The sequence below is a fragment of the Melozone crissalis genome, unplaced genomic scaffold (genome assembly GCF_028551555.1).
Source record: "Melozone crissalis strain CALT ecotype California unplaced genomic scaffold, PUWL_Pcris_2 ptg000537l_1, whole genome shotgun sequence".
NCBI classification, from domain to species: domain Eukaryota; kingdom Metazoa; phylum Chordata; class Aves; order Passeriformes; family Passerellidae; genus Melozone; species Melozone crissalis.
This window is the reverse complement of record NW_026536235.1, coordinates 2,293,369-2,309,904: the sequence shown is the minus strand read 5'-3', so window position 1 is coordinate 2,309,904 and position 16,536 is coordinate 2,293,369. Positions and strand designations below refer to the sequence as shown.

Genomic DNA, 16,536 nt, shown 5'->3' with positions numbered 1-16,536 from the left:
GGGGAAACCATGAGGAATGGAGGGAACTGGAGAGAACAGGGGGGAACTGGGGACGACTAGGAAGGACTGAGGGGGATTGGGGGAATGGAGGAAACTGTGGAGGCAGGTGGGAACTGGGAGGATGGGGGGGTTACTGGGAGGACTGGGGGAACTAGAGGATACTGGGGGCACTGAGGGGCTCAGCTTGGGGACAAAGCAGTGCTGTGCTCGCACTGGAGATGTGGCTGGACTGGGAGTCACTGGTTTGAACTGGGGCCGCTCTGGGGGGGTTTCAGGGTCCCCTAGACCCAGGGGGAGGAGCAGGACTTCACAAACACTTCTACTGGGTGGGTTTATTAGAAATTAATTAAGTTATTAATACACCCCCACCCCCATGCCAGCACATGGGGCTGGTCACAGGCCACAGCTGGTCTGGTGTCCCCAGGTCCCCTCTGCTGTGCTGTGGGGGAGGTGGCACTGTGACTGTCACAGCCCAGGGGTTACCTGGTGGTGCACCAGTGTCCCCATCCCCTCGTTATGGGGGTGACACCGTGATCTGTCCCAGCTCAGTGTCACCTCGGGCTGTCCCCATGCTGCCACCCAGAGCTCGTTGGGATGGCACTGGTAATGGGTCACCAGCAGAGCTCTGTCACCATCGGGGTGTCCCAGTGTCACTGTCACCTACACTTCATTATGGAGATGACACACCTGTCACAGCTTAATACCACCAGTGGGGTGTGCCAGTGTCACTGTCACCCACAGCTCATCCATGGGGGTGACACCGTGACCTGTCACAGTTCCTTGTCATGATCGGGGTGTCCCAGTGTCACTGTCACCCAAAGTCCATCATGGGGTGGCACTGTGACCCACTGCAGTTCAGTGTCCTCAAGGGGTGTCCCAGCCACCCACAGTCCACTGTGGGCTGACACTGTGACCCCTCACCGCTCAGTGTCCCCATGGGGTGTTTCTGTCACTCACAGCTCTGCACAGGGGTCACACTGAGACCCCGTCACAGCCTGGTGACCCCATGGGCTTGTCCTGTGTCCCTGACCCTGTCACATTCTGGTGTCCCTGTCGAGCTGCCCCAATGTTCCTGTCCCAGACAGGTGTTACTGTCCTTGCCCCCGTAAAATCCCAGTGCTCCACCAAGCTGTCCCTGTGTCCCTGGTATCCCCATTGAGCTGTCCCGGTGCTCCTGTCACTGTCACATCCCAGTGTCTCTGCCCTTCTCATATCTCGGTGTCCCTGTCACACCTTGGTGTCCCCACTGAGCTGTCCCAATGTCCCTGTCACACCCCAGCATTACACCCCTATGTCTCTGTCCCACCCCGGTGTCCCCCTGGAGCTGTCCCAATGTCCCTGTCTCTGTCACAGCCCAGTGTCCCTGTCCCATTCCAGTGTCCCCATCGAGGTGTCCCAGCATCCCTATCCCCACTGAGCTGTCCCAGTGTCCCTGTCCCACTCCAGTGTCCCCATGGAGCTGTCCCAGTGTCCCTGGACCACCCCAGTGTCCCCCTGGAGCTGTCCCAATGTCCCTGTCTCTGTCACAGCCCAGTGTCCCTGTCTCACCCCGGTGTCCCCATCGAGCTGTCCCAGTGTCCCTGTCTCTGTCACAGCCCAGTGTCCCTGTCTCACCCCGGTGTCCCCATCGAGCTGTCCCAATGTCCCTGTCTCTGTCACAGCCCAGCGTCCCTGTCTCACCCTGGTGTCCCCATCGAGCTGTCCCAGTGTCCCTGTCTCTGTCACAGCCCAGTGTTCCTGTCACACCTTGGTGACCCCCTCAAACTGTCCCAGTGTCCCCACCAGAGCCAGGTGTCGCTGCTGAGCTGTCCCAGTGTCCCTGTCCCGGTGCGCCTGTCACTCCCCCGTGTCCCCCTCGAGCAGCCCCTCGTCCCCCACCCTCAGCCCCTCGTCCCCACGGCTGGTGCCCAGGACCCCCCCGGCCGTCCCCAGCGCCACCAGCGCCGCCAGGGCGGCGGCCCCGAGCACGGCGCGCGTCCCCGCGGGGTCCCCGGGCAGCGCCGGCAGCGCCAGCGCCACCGCCAGGCCCAGGGGCAGCCGCAGCCACCGCGCCCCTCCCGCCGCGTCCCCGCCGCGCTCCAGCCGGCGCCGCAGGAACGCCATGGCCGGGAAGTAGATCCCGCAGGAGAGCTGCAGCAGCAGCACGGCGAGGAAATCGCCGGCGGCGTCCAGCGGCAGGGCCAGCAGCACGAGGGCCAGCGCCAGCAGCAGCACGGAGCCGGGCAGGAGCCGCAGCGGCTGCAGCCGGAGCCTCCCGGTGGCGCCGCGCCGGAACAGCGCCGAGCCCGCGGCGCTGGCGGCCGTGAACGCCGAGAAGGCGATTCCCAGCGGGATCCCGTGCGGCTCCAGCACGGGCGTCCAAAGGAAGGCGAAGATCAGCAGGATGCTCTCCACCAGGGCCTGCACCAGCCCCAGGAGCAGCGCCCGGGGCTCGGACACGAGGCCCCGAAGGCCTTCCCCGCAGGCCTTCCCGCAGGGCCGGCTCTTGCCGTAGTTCTCATCCCAGTTTTTCGCGGCGAAGATCCCCGAGAGAGCCAGGAAGGGCAGCGCCGCCAGGAACGGGGCTGCGGGGCCCAGCGGCAGCACCTCGGCCAGCAGCCAGGCCAGCAGGCCGGCTGCCACGGCCAGGCCGCTGTTCCAGAGCGCCACGCGCGAGAAGGTGTCAGGAATCCACTCGGCAGGGAAGTCGTGGCGCTCCAGGTGCTCGTGGAGGTACCAGCACTCAAAGGCCGAGAAGAGCAGCGAGGTGCCGAGCCCCGCCAGGACCCGGGCGGCCGCCAGGGCCCCGAAATCGTGGGAGAGCTGCAGCAGGCAGGACACGGAGCACAGCCCCGACGACAGCACACAGGATTTCTTCCGGCCCAGCCGATCCACAAAAAGCCCCGAGACGAGGCCGAAGGCGACGTTGGAGGCGAAGCCGCAGGAGTAGAGGGCGGCGATCTGGCTGCGCAGGAAGCCGCGGCTGTGCAGCAGCTGGAAGAGCAGCGGGCCCTGCAGCCAGTCGGCGGCCAGCGCCGGCAGATAGCCCAGCAGGAAGCGCCGCTGGAAGCCGCGGAACGCGGGGTTGGAGGGCGGGGGGCGGCGCGGGGCCGGCTCCAGAGCCAGGCAGGTGAGGAGGAGGAGGGCGAGGGCAGAGCAGGGCAGCAGGAACATGGTGGGGAGGGGGCTCAGGAGGGCCTGGGGAAGGGAAAAAGGAAGATCAGCACTAGGAGGAACTGGGAGAGTCCAGAGACGCCACCCAGGTGCCCCAAATTCCCCAGACAGCCCAGGGGTTCTCTAGGGACCCCCCACCCCACAGGGACCCCCAGCATCACTGATAGGCCACACAGTCCCCACAGCTCCTCCCAAGGCCACCCAGACCCCTCCCCCCAGGCCCCACAGAACCCCCACAGACCCCAAACCCCCCCGTCAGTGCCCCTGTCACACCTTGGTGTCCCCACTGAGCTGTCCCAATGTCCCTGTCACACCCCAGCAGTACACCCCTATGTCCCTGTCCCACCCCGGTGTCCCCCTGGAGCTGTCCCAATGTCCCTGTCTGTCACAGCCCAGTGTCCCTGTCCCACCTCAGTGTCCCCATCGAGATGTCCCAGCGCCCCTATCCCCACTGAGCTGTCCCAATGTCCCTGTCCCACTCCAGTGTCCCCGTGGAGCTGTCCCAGTGTCCCTGTCTCTGTCACAGCCCACAATCCCCCACAGACCCCCATACACCCCACGCTCCAGATTCCCACGAACCCCACACAGAACCTCCATAGACTCCCATAAGACCCTCACAGAACCCCCACACCCCCCCACAGGACCCTCGCACCCCAAATCCTCCTTAAGCCCCCCCCACAGCGCCACACAGAGCCCCCTCCACTCCCATAGCCCCCTCCCGACCCGAGAATTGCCCCATAGGATGCCCCCTGACACCTCTCAGACGCTCCAAAGCCCCTCCATCCCTTCCGGTAACCCCCGGGTGCCTCAGGGTCCCCCCCATACCCCCGGGCCCCGCCGGCGTCGCAGCTGCTCCGCGGCGCCGCTGCCGAGCCACTTCCGCTTCCGGTCCCATGGGCGCCGCCATGTTGGGCCGTGTCACGTGACACAGTGTCCCCGCCCCCTCGCGGGCCCCCCAGGTGCCCACAGAGACCCCCAGAGACCCCCGGGGACCGGTAGGGACCCCCCGAGGGACCCCCAGACAGCGCACGGGGGATTGCGGAGACCCCCGAGTGTCCCCCACTGTACCCCCCGCGGGGGTTTTGCGGCATGCCAGCCCAAAGAGCCGCCCCCTGGCAAGCCGCGGGGGATTTGTGGGGACCCCCGCCCTCAGAGAGCTCGTGCGAAGAGCCTAGAGCAAACCCCCCCGGTAACCCCCGGTACCTCCGTGTTCCGGTACCGGGGGCTGCCCTGCCCGCCCCTCACTCACCGCCGCCTCCGGGGGTCCGCGCTGCGGCGCGGGGGGGCCGGGCCCCCCTCACTTGAGGCTCAGGCGGGGCCGGGGGGGGACGCGGCGCGGGGGGGGGCAGCATCGGGGGTGACACTGGGGAGGACACGCGGGAGGGTGGCACTGGGGACAGGCGGGGGGGTGACACTGGGGAGGACACGCTGGAGGGTGGCACTGGGGACAGGCGGGGGGGTGGCACTGGGGACAGGCGGGGGGGGCGCAGCAGGGGGGGCGGCAGGGCGGGGGGTGATACTGGAGGCAGCAGGGAGGGGGGTGACACTGGGGGTGGCAGGGCAGGGGGGCACACTGGGGACAGCAGGGCAGGGGGTAGCACTGGGGGAAGCACTGGGGTGGGGGGTGACACTGGGGACAGGCGGGTGGGGGGCACCAGGAGGGGTGGCAGGGCAGGGGGCAGCAGGAGGGGGCGCAGCAGGGCGGGGGGTGGCACTGGGGGCAGCAGAGGGGGGGTGAGCAGACGGGGCAGGGCAGGGAGCAGTACGGGGGGCCGCAGCAGGGCGGGAGGTGACAAGGCGGGGGGCAGCGCGGGGATGTCCCCCCGCGCCGGCGGGGCCGGGGTCGCGGCCAGCCCAGCCCCATGGCCGAGCCGCCCCCCCGCAACCCACGCCCCCCCCCCCCCCCCCCGGGGATTTACCGGGCAAAGCGGCTGAGCGGGGGGAGCGGGGGGGGGGCACGTGGCGGCACCCGTGGGTGAGAGACACGGGGACATAAGGACACGGAGTGGGACACAGGGGACATGGGGACACCGGGGACGTGGGGAACGTGGGGGATGGGGGGACACGGGGGACATGGGGAGGACCTGGCGATAGGGGGAATGCGGGGGGTACAGTGGGGCGGGGGATATGGGAGAGCACCGGGGACACGGGGGGGCACAGGGGGTACGGGAGAGCACAGGGGGACACAGGGGATATGGGGGTACACAGTGGGCACAGGGGATATGGGGGTGCACAGGGGACACAGGGGGGCACAGGGGATATGGGGGTACACAGTGGGCACAGGGGATATGGGGGTGCACAGGGGACACGGGGGGCACAGGAGACTTGGGGGGGCACAGGGGACACAGGAGACATGGAGGCAATTGAGGGCAGGGAACATGAGTTTGGGGGCAATGTGGGGGCACAGGGACATGGGGGACACACAGGACACGGGGGACGCTCGGGATATGGAGGACGTGGGGATGTGCGGGGACATGGGGAACACAGCTTGGGGGACACAGGGAACATAGGGGTGCACAGGGGACATGGGGGACACGGCTGGGGGGAGGAAGGGGTTATGGGACACGCGGCAGCATAAGGGACGCGGGGGCCATGGGGAGACACACGGGACACCGGGGACAGGAGGAGGTCACAGGGGACACAAAAGACGTGGGCAAACACGATTGGGTGGACCCAGAGTTATGGTGACTTGGGGGTCACGGGGATTACGGGGGGATGCTGCTGGGGGGACACAGGTTGGGGACATGTGGGACACGGGGGACACGATTGGGGCTCACAGGGAATTATGGGGGCTGTGGGGGCTGTGGGGAGACGTGGGGGGACAAACGGGAGAGCAAACGGGGGACACGGGGGTTGGCGAGACACACGGGGGGGTCCCAGCGTGGCAGGGGCAGGGCCGGGGCTGCACAAAGGGGCCATTGAGCTGCACTGGGGGAGGGGCGGGGAGAGGAATTTCCACCCAAAACTTTTTCCATGAGCCCATTCCTGCCCCTCCCCCACTCCAGCCCCTCCCCTCCCGTTTTCCCGGCACGGGGGGGGGGAGGCGGGGTGGAGGGGGTTACACGCATGTCCGGGCATGGGGACACGTGTGTGCATGTGTGTAATGTGCAGGGACACACCCTGCACACGTGTCCTCATGCCCAGACATGTGTGTGCTCACTGGAGGCTGGGTAAAGGTGTGTGACACGCGCAGTGACATGTGACCATCGCATGTACAGGTGTGTGGCACGTGCAGTGACATGTGACCATCCTGTGTACAGGTTGTGTGACATGCGCAGTGACATGTGACCATCGCATCTACAGGTGTGTGACACGTGCAGTGACACGTGATCATCCCATGTACAGGTGTGTGACACGTGCAGTGACATGTGATCATCCCATGTACAGGTGTGTGACATGCCTTTCTTTACATGTGATCAAGCTGTGTGCAGGTGTGTGACACATGCAGTGACCTGTGCAGTGATCCTCTGTACAGGTGTGTGACCTGTGCAGTGACCTGTGCAGTGATCCCGTGTGCAGGAGTGTGAGCTGTGCAGGGATCCCGTGTGCAGGTGTGTGAGTTGTGCAATGATCCTGTGTGCAGGAGTGTGAGCTGTGCAGGGATCCCGTGTGCAGGTGTGTGAGTTGTGCAATGATCCTGTGTGCAGGTGTGTGAGCTGTGCAGGGATCCCGTGTGCAGGAGTGTGAGCTGTGCAGGGATCCCGTGTGCAGGTGGGTTACTCGTGCAGAGCCCCAGAAATGCAGTCAGGCAGGCAGTGCTGGCACAGCCCTTGCACACCCACACACAGCTTTGCACACTCATGCACACCTTTGCCCACCTGGACATGCTGGCACACACCTGTCCACAGTGCACACACTGGGGGAAGTGACAAGGGGATTGGAAGGGACCGGGAAGGACTGGGGAGATGGCGCGGGGGACTGGGAGAACTGGTAGAACTGGGAGGGATTGAGGGGTGACAAGGGGACTGGGAGGGACTGGGAAGGGCTGGGGCAGTGACAGGGAACTGGAAAGGACGGGAAGAACTGGGAGGACTGGGGAGACGGGTGATGACATGAGGACTGGGAGTGCACGGCGTGGAATTGGGAGGGACTGGGGAGGGCGTGACGACGCGGGGACTGGGAGGACTGGGAGGGGCTGGGGGAGACAGGGGGCGGGGCCTGGGTGCCCCCCAGGGAGGGAGAACACACGGAGGGGACAAACACGCCTGATACCGTGTGACACATGTGACACGTGTGTACGCGACACCGCGCCTCCGCGCCCCAGACCGCGCCCTCTGCTCCAATCCCCGCCCATTCCCCATCCAGCCCCGCCCACGAGTTCCGCCCCTCGCTCAGACCACGTCCCCTGCAGCGCCCGGGACCCGCCTCCGCCCCGCCCATCCCTGAGGCCGCGCCTCGTTCCTGCTCAGCCCGGCCGCTCCAGGCCCCGCCCCTTCCAGGCCTCTCCATCTCAACCCCGGCCCTGTTCCCAGCTTAACCCCGCCCATTTAAGCCCCGCCCATACTCCATCTCTCACATTCCAAACTACCCCGCCTCTCCAGGCCCCGCCCCGTTTTCCCTCGCCGTTCACCACCTCCCACCGAAGCCCCGCCCTCCGCCCAGGCCCCGCCCCATTCCCCGCGCGCCTTCCAGCCTCAGCGTGCTCAGGCCCCGCCCCTCGCGCAGCCCCCGCCCCCAGGCCCCGCCCCCGCAGCCGCACCCTCCGGGGCCGCTCGGGGCCGATCGCGACCGGGGCCGATCGCGACCGATCGCGGCGGGGCCGAGGGGCCCGGGGGGGGCCGGGGTCGCCATGTTCGGCTGCGTGGAGGCGGCGGCGGCGCCGCGGCGGCTGCACGACGTGACGAACCGTGGGGGCTGCGCCCTGCGCAGGGTCCCGGTGCCCGCCGGCTGCGGGGGCCCCGCCCGCAGAGGTACCGGGGGGGCCGGGGGCGAGGGGCGAGGGGGATCGGGAGCGCCCGGGGGGTGAGAGGGTTCGCGAGTGGGTGTGCGGCGGGGGGGGGGGGGCGGGGAAGCGCGGCCAGGTGTGAACTGAGCGTGCAAACGGGTGTGAGAGGGAATGCGGGCGTGCCGTGGCTGCGTGGGGAGCGTTCGCGTCGCGAGTGGGTGCGAGGGGTGCCGGGGAGACCCTCTGGGCGTGCGAGTGCGTGTGCAAATGAGCGTGAGCGTGCGCTGGCCGTGCCCCCGCGGGGGTGACTGCGCGGGAGGGCCGGGGGTGCGGCTGCGAGTGGGTGTGGGGAGCGTGGGGGGGTCGGGGCCGTGGGGAGTGGTCTCCGAGAGTGACCCCGAGCGTGCCAGCGAGTGCCCGTGTGCGGGAGCCGGCGTGTCGGGGCGGGCGTGGGGTTGGCCCCGTGTCCGCGGGTGGGTGCGTGGGTGTGCCGGGAGCGGGGCTGCGAGCGCGTCCCGGGGTGTGAAGGCGCGGGAGGGGGGGCGAGGGTGGCCCGGGAGTGACGCGCGTGGGTGCCGGAGCGGCCTGGGCGTGTGCGGGAATGACGCGAGGGGGTGGCCAGGGGGCGTGCGCGCCGTGGGGGGCGAGTGAGTAAGGGGGGACATCCCCAAATTCCCCCCAGGAGGGACCCGGGGTGGGGGGGTCACAGGGACGCGGGGACTGCACTGGGGGAGCCCCTTTGGGGGCTTGAGGGACCTGGAGCCTGTTTTTGGAGGAGGTCCGGTGTCCTGGTGCATTTGGGGGGGCAGAAATGGGGACCCGGTATTGGAGGGGTGAAGGGACACAGACCACACAGGACACTTTTGGGGGCGTCGGGGTCCTGGAGCCTGCTTTGGAGGGGCTCGGGGGCCCCGAACCTTGTTCTTTTCGGGGGGTCGCAGACCCCTTTGTGAGGGTAGAACGAGGCACCCGGTTTTGGGGGGTCCCACGAGGGAGGTCCTGGGGGCCCCACAGGAACCCTACCGTGTACATCTGGGCACAGACGGGGTGGGAGGGGACAGAGTCCCCTAAAACGCCCCTAATTTCCCCCCTTCCACCTATGCCAGTGGTGCGCTGCCCCCTCCTGTGTCCTCCCCCCTCCCAGTTCCTCGGCCTAACTGGTTCCAGTCGTGGCCGCGCCCGCGTCCCCCCGCGTCCCCCCCGCGCTGCCAATGTGGCACTTTAACCCCTGCGGGGCTGCCCCAAACCCGCCCGAACCCCACTTGGCGTGGGGACGGGGGCGAGGGGGCTCTTCTCAGCAGGGCGGGGGGGGGCGTCACCCCCCGGGTTTTGGGGGCAGCCCCTGTGGCCCCCCCAAATTCCCCCCTGGGCGGAGGAACTTCCCCCCACCTCCCCCCGTTTAAGGCTTGATGGGAGGTGGGAGGCTGCCCCTTGGAGCGCGGAGACCCCAGAAAACCGGGGGGCCCACAGAGTCGTGGCTTCCGCCGATGTTTTTGGGGTGCTGTTTTTTGGGGTGTGGATGCTTTAATTTGGGTTCCTCCCCTTTCAAAAATCAAACTTTAAGAGAAAACACGCACGGTGGGGTCCCCCAAATGTGCACCCCGCAAATGAAACCCCCTCCCCACCTCAACCCTCCGCGGGGACTCCCCAGCATTGATGCGGGAAGGGGGTCAGAGCCAGCCCTCTCCAAAGCTGGGGTGCGCCTGGGTGGGTCCCCGTGCCGGGGGCCGGAGTGTGGTCCCCAATTTCGGCCTCGTTTTTAGGGTGGGGTCCTCCCCCGCCTCCCCCCCCCCCCCCCCCGGGTTATTTTGGGGTGCCCGTGGCACGCGCTGGGCGGGGTCCTCCTCGCTCCCCCTTTCCCCCGCGGTTACAAACGCGCCGCTCGAGGCCGGAATTTCCTCAATTTCAGCAATTTGGGTTTTTTTTAGCAAAACACACAAAACCTACCCAGAAAAAAAAATCTGAAACCAGCTGGCCCTCCCCCTCTGCCGCCCGGGCTGCGCGTCGGGGGGCTCCTCCTTCCCCCTTGTGTCACCTCCGGCACTGCGCGGGGGATTTGAGGGGGCTGGGGACCCTTCTCCCGCATTTTGGGGTTTGGGGGAGCTGGGTCTGTCCCCACGCCAGGTGTTGGGGATCAGAGGGGAGAGGGTGAACACTGATATGTCCCCCACCTGTGGTGGAACCCCCGGATTCCAGCCCCGATTTTGGGGATTTGCTACTCAGGTTTTAGGGTGGAGGTGACAGCGAGACCCCCAATATCACACCGAAGCCCCCTGTGCCTCAGTTTCCCCCACGCCCCGTTGTAGGCTGGGGTCTCTTTGGAGAGGGGTTGAGAGGGGCTGTTTAACTCCCTCCACCTTTTGCCCCCCCAGCCCTGGAGCCCTCCCCTGGGCGGGTTTTGGGGGACACGGGCCCCCCCTCGCCACCGCCCCCCCCACGCGTGCACAAGCCGTGCTTCGTGTGCAGCGACCGCAGCTCCGGCTACCACTACGGAGTGAGCTCCTGCGAGGGCTGCAAGGTGCGGGGGAGCCGGGGGCACCGGGCAGGGGGACCCCCGAGACAGGGGAAACCCTTGGGGGGGGGCATTGGGGACCCCGAGACACTGGAAACCCTGGGGGGCACTGGGGACCCCTGAGACAGTGGAAATCCTGAGGGGGGCACTGGGGACCCCTGAGACAGTGGAAATCCTGGGGGGGGGGGCTCTGGGGACCCCTGAGACACTGGAAATCCTGAAGGGGGCACTGGGGACCCCCGAGACAGGGGAAACCCTGAGGGGGGCACTGGGGACCCCTGAGATACTGGAAATCCTGGGGGGGGCACTGGGGACCCCCGGGACAGTGGAAACCCTGGGAGGAGAGAATTGGGGACCCCTGAGACAGTGGAAACCCTGGGGGGGGCACTGGGGACCCTGTGATGGGAGGGGGGGCAGTGGGAACCCAGCACTTGGAGGAGGGGGGGTCCTGGGGACACTGGGGACCTGCCCCTATAAAAGGGGCTCGCCGCAGGCAGTGGGGATCCACCTGAGGAATGGTGACCCCTTGGGAGAGTGGGAATCCCCCAAGCACTGGGGAGCCGTAATGGGGACACTTGGGGACGTCACGGACGCTGTGGGGTGAGTGGGACCACGCCTGGGGGATGGGGACTCCTTCCTAGGCCAGTGGGCACCCCTGGGGAAGTGGGAGTCCCCCAAGCCCTGTGCCCCACCCTGGGATACTGGGGAGCCTTACTGGGATCCCTGGGGGTGTGATAGTGGTGCCCCCAGTTTGGGGGTGCCCCCTGACCGTCCGTTTCCCCCCTGCAGGGGTTTTTCCGGAGGAGCATCCAGAAGAACATGGTGTACACGTGTCACCGGGAGCGCAACTGCCAGATCGACAAGGTCACCCGCAACCGCTGCCAGTTCTGCCGCCTCCAGAAGTGCTTCCAGGTCGGAATGTCCAAGGAAGGTGCGAGGGGGTCTGGGCCGGGGTCCCGGAAGTTGGGGACCCCCCCCCCCCAAACATTGCTGAGGGGCCCTGGTGGTGTTGCGGTGGGCCTGGGGATGTTTCTGTTCTTGGGAGGAATTGGGGAGGATTTGGGGCCGTGGAGGGGACTGTGGGTGTGAGGCTTTACCTCCTTGGTCCTGCAGAGGAGTTGCCTAAAATTGAGACCCCCTTCCCCAAAGCTTTGCTGAGGGGTCCCAGGGTTCTGGGGATGCTCATGGTGGGGATGTTCCTGTCCCATGGGGGGATTTTTGGGGGAGGAAACCCCATCTGGGAGGGGTCTCAGGGGGCACACCAATGCCCCCAACCCCCAATGCCACCCCCCCAGCCGTGCGGAACGACCGGAACAAGAGGAAGAAGGAGGTGAAGGAGGATTTGGGTGGGGACGAGCTGAGCCCCGAGCTGGCCGAGCTGGTGCGCAGGGTGAGCAGAGCCCACCAGGAGACCTTCCCCTCCCTGGGCCAGCTGGGCAAGTACACCACGGTGAGCAGGGCTGGGGGTCTGGGGGGACCAAGGGGGGCCCCAACCCTCCGATCTGGGGCAGGGTCGCTGCTCCCTCCTGATCCTCCCAAACATGAGCACTGGGGCAGCTGGGGCTGGGACATGTTCAGAGGGAGTGAGGCACCAGGTTTCTGTCCCCAGGGGCTTTGGGGGTCCCTTTGGGGGTGACCCCAAGCCCAGCCCTCACACCTACAGTTGGGTCCCTGTTCCCTCCTGATACCTCCAAACCATAAGTGCTGAGCACTGAGGGGGCTGGATACAAGTTCAGGGTAGGGGGGCACTGGGACAGCACTGGGGGTCATGGGTGGTGTTTGGGGGGTTACTTATGGAGGGACTCTACTGCTGGAGCTCAGAGTGGGGTCTCTGCATGTCCTGACGCCTGAAACTCAACTGATAAGTAAGGGGGGCAGCTGGACCTGGGGGTCACTGAGTGCCGGCACTTTCCAGGGAGTCCCAGCAGCTCCTGAACCCCCATAACTGAGCCTGTGCCCCTCATAAACTGAGCACTGACTACATGGTGCAGCTGGATCTGGGGCTGGGGTTACTGAGATCAGGGTCTCAGGGGGTCCCAGTGGTCTTAGGGAGTCAATCCACCCTGAACCCCCATAAATGAGCCCATCCCCACCAAAACCTGAGTGCTGACCACTGGGCGCAGCTGGACCTGGGGCTGTGGGACAAGTTCAGGGTGCTGGGGTTGGGGTTCCAGGGGGTCCCAGGGGCTCCTGAACATCCCCTAACAGCCGTGGCCCCCCGTGCCCCCAGAACTCGAGCGCTGACCACCGGGTGCAGCTGGACCTGGGGCTGTGGGACAAGTTCAGCGAATTGGCCACCAAGTGCATCATCAAGATCGTGGAGTTTGCCAAGAGGCTCCCGGGCTTCACGGGGCTCAGCATGGCTGACCAGATCACTCTGCTCAAGGCTGCCTGCCTCGACATCCTGGTGAGGCTTGGGGGGCTCTGCAAGGGGGTCAGGGGCTCCTTGAAGGGCTTGGGTGGCCCACGATGGTCCTGACCTCGCCACCCCACAGACAGATGTCCTGGAGAGGGGCCGGGAGGTCTCCTGGGAGGGCCTGGGTGGGTTTGAGGATCCCTTGGTGGGAAACTTTGGGGTCTTTTAGGTGCTTTTTGTGACCTTGGCTATTTTGGGGTGTCCCTGACCCCGACCTCCACCCAGTGCTGTGTCTGTCCTGTGGCAGAGCCAGAACAGGACACGACAATGCTCCAGGATGGGCAGATCCTGGGTGGATTTTGGGGTCCCTGCCCTGCAGATGCTGTGTGTCTGCACCTGCTTCATTCCAGAGCAGGACACAGTGATGGGATGGGCTGACCCTGGGTGGATTTTTGGTGTCCCTGGCGGTGTTTTCAGGCCCTTCTGTGGATTTTTGGTGTTCTTCTGTGGATTCTATTGCCCTTGAGTGATTTCAGTGACCCTGGATGGATTTTTGGTGTCCCTGGATGTATTGTGGTGCCCCTTGGTGATTTTGGGGTCCCTGCCCTGCAGATGCTGCGGATCTGCACCCGCTACACGCCGGAGCAGGACACGATGACGTTCTCGGACGGGCTGACGCTGACCCGGACCCAGATGCACAATGCGGGGTTTGGGCCCCTCACCGACCTCGTGTTCGCCTTCGCGGGGCAGCTGCTGCCACTGCAGCTCGATGACACCGAGACCGGGCTGCTCAGTGCCATCTGCCTCATCTGCGGGGGTGGGGACATGGGGGACATCGGGAAATGATGGGGACAGGGGACTGAGCCAGGGCTGTTCATTGGTAGGGGTGGGGACATGGGGGACATTGGGAAATGGGGGGACAGGGGACTGAGTCAGGGCTGCTCAGTGCCATCTGCCTCATCTGTGGAGATGGGGACGTGGGGGACATTGCAGGACATGGGGGGGACAGGGGACTGAGCCAGGGTTGCTCAGTGCCATCTGCCTCATCTGCAGGGGTGGGGACATGGGGGACATCGGGAAATGGGGGGACAGGGGACTGAGCCAGGGCTGCCCAGTGCCATCTGCCTCATCTGTGGGGTGAGGTTTTGGGGGACATTGCAGAGAGGTTGGGAGCGTATCAGGGCTATGGCAGACATGGGGACGTGGGACTGAGTTGTGGCCGCTCAGCTGCGGAGATGGGGACATCAGGGGATACTGGGGGGACATGGGGATCTCTAGGACAGAAGATGGGCATGTGGGGACATGGGGACACAGGGACGGGGGAAATGGGGACAATGTCTATGTGGGTGGTGTCTCTCTCTCCCCAGACCGGATGGAACTGGAGCAGCCCCGGCGCGTGGAGCGGCTGCAGGAGCCGCTGCTCGAGGCTCTCCGGGTCTATGCCCGGCGCCGGCGCCCGTGGCAGCCTCAGCGTTTCCCCCGGATGCTGCTCAAAATCACTGACCTGCGCGGCATCAGCACCAAGGGTGAGCAACCCCCAGATCCCCGGGACCCCCCAAACTGCAGCAACCCTGCCAGGACCCCAGAACCCCCACAAACGTCCTTGGGGATCCCCCCAAAACCCCCTAGCCACAGTGATCTTCCCAAATGCTGTTCAAAGTCACCACCAAAGGGGGCAACCCACAAACCTTCCCAGGACCCCTCCAGGACCCCAAAACCCATCAGGACACCCCCAAACCTGCCCCTGGCACCACAGGATTTGAAGCTCTCAGGGAGGCACAGTTGAAGGTCCTGGGATGTTTCAAGGTTTTGAGGGGGGGCGTTTGAAGCTCATTTTGGGGGTGTTCAGGGTATCTGGGGAGGTTCAAGGTTTTGAAGGCGTTGGAGCTTTTGTGGGTTTTTGAAAGTTGGGGGCTGTTGACATTTGGGAGGGCGCTGAAGTTCATTTTTGGGTGGGATTCAAAGCCTCGGGGAGATTCAATCTCTTGTGCAGCTTGTCAAGGCTTTGCAGCAATTGAAGCTCATTTTGGAGGTGTTCAAGGTCTTGGAGGGCTCCAAGGTTTTGGGGGTTCAGGGTTTTGGGCGGGAGTTGAAATTTGAGAGGGTGTTGAAGCTCATTTTTTGGAAGGGGGTTCCATCTCTCAGGAGGGGCCCAAGGCCTTCAGAGGTGTTGACATTTTGGCTCCCCCAGGGGCAGAACGAGCCATCACCCTGCGCACGGAGATCCCGGGGCCGATGCCCCCCCTGATCCGGGAAATGCTGGAGAACCCTGAAATCTTCACCGAAGTGGGGGGGGGTGCACCCCCTCCACCCCCAGACCCTCCTGCCGCCCAGGACAGTCCCCCTGGCCCCCCCACATCCCCATAGCCCCCCCCAGCTCGGGGGGGAGATCTCCAAAACCCGTCCGCAGTGGGGTGGGACATTCAGAGCTGCCTTCCAGGGAAGCTGCCTTCCTCCTCCCTTTTGCTCTGGGGAGGGGGAGCTCCCCAAAGTGCCCCCCCCTGAATTTGGGGAAGGGGGCAGAGACTGACAGAGCAAAGCTATTGCCTTAAGCTGGGGGCGTCTGGGGGCACCCCTCAAACCTCAGCTTCACGCCAAAGCCCCCTCAGACCCTGCTGCCACCTCCCCTTGTAGTGGGGGGGCTGTGAGGGGGGGGAGAGTTGGGGGCCCCAGCACCTCCCCACCAAATTAATGCCTGACACTCACTCCCACGGTGCCCCCCCATGCTTTATTTATTGGACACAGGGTGGATTTGCAAGGGGGTACACACCCTCCTTCTCCCCCAGGACATCCTGCCCCCCAAATCTGGGGGGAAAATGTTTCTATTGGCGGGGGGCTGCTTGTGGGTTTTGCTTTTTGATGCTGTTGGGGTGAGGAGGAAAAACCCAAAACTGCCCTCCCCTGGTGCCCCCCCCCCAAACACTACAGAGACCAAAGATGGGGGACACAAGGTGACCCCCACAACCCCACCCCCATTTTGGGGTGGGCTCAAGCCATAGGGTGACCCCAAAATCCTGGGGGTCCCCCCAGACCCAACTGCCCTCCCAAATCTCTGTTACCCCCAGCCTGGCTGGATTGTAGGGTCCGGCCTTACTGGCCCCTCTACAACTGCCCCCCCCCAATGTGGGGGTGCAGAGCCCTCAGGGGGAGCCTGTTACACTACACAGAAGGCCCCCCCCCGGGGGCTGCACTTTCACCCCTATTTATTCCTCTGCGTTTACATCGGGCCCCCTCAGAGCAGGGCCCCCCCCGCTGCTGCACCCTGCTAATTCCCCCCTTTCTGGGGGGTCCCCCTGCCATGTTTACAGCCCACCCACCCCCTCCTGCGCTCAGGGGGGACATGGGACTTTTCTATTTTTGCAAAATAAAGTTATGGAAATTTTGGGGGGGGTCATGAATTTGGGTGGGGGGGCTGTAAAGGGGATTTTGGGGGAGAGGGGAACCTTGGGAACCCCCCTGAGGTGAGGGGGCACCCCTGGGGTACGGGGGGGGGCACCCGGGGTCCCTTCTGACTTAGAGACTCCTCCAGGGACAAAGGGGCTACTTGAGGACCCCTCCCCAATTGGGGGGACCCCCTCCAGAATAAGAGGGGGCTCCCCCTTGCTATAAAGAGGGGACACCTCTGTGCCC

General features: G+C 65.5%; 2 protein-coding genes across 2 annotated transcripts; one reads left to right on the top strand and one right to left on the bottom strand.

Moving 5' to 3' along the window:
- Nucleotides 1–1,679: 1,679 nt before the first annotated feature.
- Nucleotides 1,680–3,972, bottom strand: MFSD5 (major facilitator superfamily domain containing 5). Its single transcript, XM_054295159.1, has 2 exons — nucleotides 3,910–3,972; nucleotides 1,680–3,177 (listed from the first exon to the last, which is right to left on the bottom strand). The coding sequence occupies exon 2, from the start codon at nucleotides 3,151–3,153 to the stop codon at nucleotides 1,837–1,839; it is 1,317 nt and encodes a 438-aa protein (XP_054151134.1). The 5' UTR covers nucleotides 3,154–3,177; nucleotides 3,910–3,972; the 3' UTR covers nucleotides 1,680–1,836.
- A 3,970-nt stretch (nucleotides 3,973–7,942) lies between these two features.
- On the top strand, nucleotides 7,943–16,289 carry RARG (retinoic acid receptor gamma). Its single transcript, XM_054295190.1, has 8 exons — nucleotides 7,943–8,063; nucleotides 10,411–10,556; nucleotides 11,340–11,481; nucleotides 11,846–12,000; nucleotides 12,781–12,957; nucleotides 13,519–13,723; nucleotides 14,274–14,432; nucleotides 15,098–16,289. The coding sequence occupies exons 1-8, from the start codon at nucleotides 7,943–7,945 to the stop codon at nucleotides 15,271–15,273; spliced, it is 1,281 nt and encodes a 426-aa protein (XP_054151165.1). The 3' UTR covers nucleotides 15,274–16,289.
- Nucleotides 16,290–16,536: the final 247 nt, after the last annotated feature.

Excerpts from the sequence above, each read along its gene's own strand:
- MFSD5 (XM_054295159.1), bottom strand. The coding sequence starts at position 3,153 with ATGTTCCTGCTGCCCTGCTCTGCCCTCGCCCTCCTCCTCCTCACCTGC.
- RARG (XM_054295190.1), top strand. The coding sequence starts at position 7,943 with ATGTTCGGCTGCGTGGAGGCGGCGGCGGCGCCGCGGCGGCTGCACGAC. Across the intron at positions 8,064-10,410 it reads CGGGGGCCCCGCCCGCAGAG|CCCTGGAGCCCTCCCCTGGG; the intron begins GTACCGGGGGGG and ends TTGCCCCCCCAG. Across the intron at positions 12,001-12,780 it reads AGCTGGGCAAGTACACCACG|AACTCGAGCGCTGACCACCG; the intron begins GTGAGCAGGGCT and ends CCGTGCCCCCAG.